The 2,765-nt window shown below is 44.1% G+C and overlaps 1 protein-coding gene across 1 annotated transcript; it reads left to right on the top strand.

Annotated features, from left to right (window-relative positions):
- Nucleotides 1-1,172: 1,172 nt before the first annotated feature.
- Nucleotides 1,173-2,108, top strand: LOC121933160 (GTPase IMAP family member 2-like; the record flags this gene model as incomplete). Its single annotated transcript, XM_042472510.1, is given in 2 exon segments — nucleotides 1,173-1,794; nucleotides 1,797-2,108. Coding segments are annotated over 2 exon segments (813 nt in total), but the record flags the coding sequence as incomplete, so codon positions are not given.
- Nucleotides 2,109-2,765: the final 657 nt, after the last annotated feature.

Below are 2,765 nucleotides of genomic sequence, written 5' to 3' on the forward strand. Positions count from 1 at the left end.
ACTTCTTTTTTGGCACGATTTTTGTCCCCACTAGTTTGTGCCACTTCAAATTGCATGTCAATCATCTGTGCATCATCAGTGATGTAAGTGGAAGCCCAGGCAGCCTGGCTTGGGAACTCTCTCTCTCTCTCTCTCTCTCTCTCTCTATATATATATATATATATATAATTGCTAGACAATTTGATTCATTAGCTTTGCAACTACTTGCCTCACTGAGTGCAAGTAGTTGCAAAATCAATTAATCGAATCTTCTATCATTTTTTAATTTTAAATTGTTCACCCATCGGTCACACCAGAAACACAAAGGCATTGCTTGGGGGGTGTGTGTGTGTTATTGGATCTCCCAAAAACTGAGGAGGGATGGTAAAGACCCCTCTGCTATTTGTCCCTCTCCTCCAGAATGATGTGATTCAGATCTGTCATTCCCAATTGTTGAACACACTCCGGAATCAATTCTTTCCAAAAGAACTGCTATAAAACTAGTGTCCGGAAAAACTTGTTTTTTGTGTGTGTTTGCCTTGTTTTATTGTGACAGAAATCAATCAAAGTAAGACCAGAACCGGTTTCAAATGGGAGCAAGGGTCCTATAACTCAATCCGCAAGTGGCTTTAAATCATAGTGGGAAGGCGCCCTCTAGTGCCAGAAAGGAATCCAAGGCATTCTGCGTTTCCATGCTTTTCCAAGAATAAACCTGCAGAGAGGCAAAACAGGAAACTACTTGTCTGGAAATGCTGACATTCTGCCATCGCCCGGCTGGCATCATTAACGGGGCGCGGGGGATTCAGATTGCACCAAGTAACACCCTTAAAGGCAGGTGACCCCATTGTTTCTCAAACGCCTGCCTTTCGGCAGAAAGGAGAGCTCCCAGAACATTCTTTAAAATTAAAATTTACAATTTGAAAAACTTCAATTTTTAAAAATGATTTAAAAAAATATTCTTTTTAAATTTTCTATTAAAAACATCACATTTTAACCAAATCTTCACTATCGAAATGCAAATACATTTAGCTTATGATATTGCAATTATTAAGGATTCTGTATGGTATGAAATGGGAAGAGGTCATGACCCCATGAGTGACCGCACCGGGGGACCTCAACCCCAGGAATGCCACTACCACCACCATTACCTCCTTAAAAACAGTTCTGATGTCCTTGAGGTCACCTACTAGTAAGACCAACTTTGTCCTTTTCTGTCACTAATTTGTCCTTCAGAACCCAGAGGGGATGAATCCGAACTGCGCTTGATCCTGGTTGGCAAGACCGGCGGTGGGAAGAGCGCGACGGGGAACACGATCCTCGGCCGGAGGGAGTTTGAGTCCGTCCTGGCACCAAGGACCACCACCTTGAGGTCCCAAAAAGGGAAAAGAAGGTGGAAGGACCAGGACGTTTCTGTGATCGACACGCCAGCCATTTTTGATGGCGATGTCTCCAGGGAGATCCTGGTCCCTGAGATCAGGCGCTGCGTTGCGCTCTCCAGTCCTGGCCCTCATGCCTTGGTCTTTGTCACCCAAGTCGGACGCTTCACCGCAGAAGACGAAGCGGCAGCCAAACAAGTCCTGGATGTATTTGGGGAGGGGGCCTTTGGGCGCATGGTGGTCCTCTTCACCCGCAAAGAGGAGTTAGATGGGGGTTCATTGGAGGACTACTTCTGGGGCTCAGACAACGAGGGTCTCCAGGGGCTGATTCGGAAGTGTGGGGGGCGCTTCCTTGCCTTCAATAACAAGGCAGATGGGATGGAAAGGGAGAGGCAGGTCTCTGAACTGATGGAAGTAGTCCAGGGAATGCTCCAGGAGAATCGGGGAGGCATTACTCCAATGAACTCTACTTGGAGCATGACTTAACGGATGGAAAGATCCTCTCTTTCATGGCAGAGAACAGAGGAGTCAGGAGAAAGGCAGCAGGAGGCTGGGATTGGAAGATAAAGTGGTTGCTAGGAGGGCTGGTTGCTGTTGTTGCTTATTATTCTTGGCCGATGATTTATCAGTGAAAGATGATTGGTACATTTTCATCTTCTCTGATGTGCCAAAACACCAGCAATGCTATAAAATGTTTTTATACAGTGCTACCTCGGGTTACAAAATTAATTCGTTCCACCGTTCCGTTCGTAACCCGATAATTTCGCAACCCGAAAAGGCTTTCCGTTAGCGCTGGAAAGCCGCTAGCCGCGCTTTGCGTTTGAATTTCGCGCCGAAATAAATTTCGTAACCCGAAAAAAATATCGTAACCCGGAACAGTTTTTTCCAATCTAACTTTTTCGTACCCCGGAAATTTCGTAACGCGATCATTTCGTATCCCGGGGCACCACTATTGTGAAATTTGAATAAGATTGAATAATGCCTTTGAATAGTTTCCTATACGATATACAGTACTGATTTGTAGTGTGCAAGCCTGAACATTTCCCCCACTGTACTTGTTTAACAGACATATTTTGGTCCACTTGAGATATTTTCTCTTTCATAGCTTTCTTCCCAATGATCACCCAGCGGCTTTTGCATTGGGAAACCTTTGGCTGTCTCTTCCCTTCCTTAATATTGCTTTATTCATAGCACCCACATCTACAGCAGTTCACTTGACACTCTTCTCTCTTTGGTGGAATGTTTCTCTATCTACGCATAGTATGTAAATATATCTTCATTTCGTCAGATATAGCTTGACTGATATTATAGACTGGTACTTTATTGATAAACAAATAGCATTTCTTGTTAATTTCCTCAATTGCTGTTTGTTCTGTTACTTCTTTGGTTTTGATCAGTGGGCTATGCTTA

Source organism: Sceloporus undulatus, chromosome 6 (genome assembly GCF_019175285.1).
Source record: "Sceloporus undulatus isolate JIND9_A2432 ecotype Alabama chromosome 6, SceUnd_v1.1, whole genome shotgun sequence".
NCBI lineage: Eukaryota > Metazoa > Chordata > Lepidosauria > Squamata > Phrynosomatidae > Sceloporus > Sceloporus undulatus.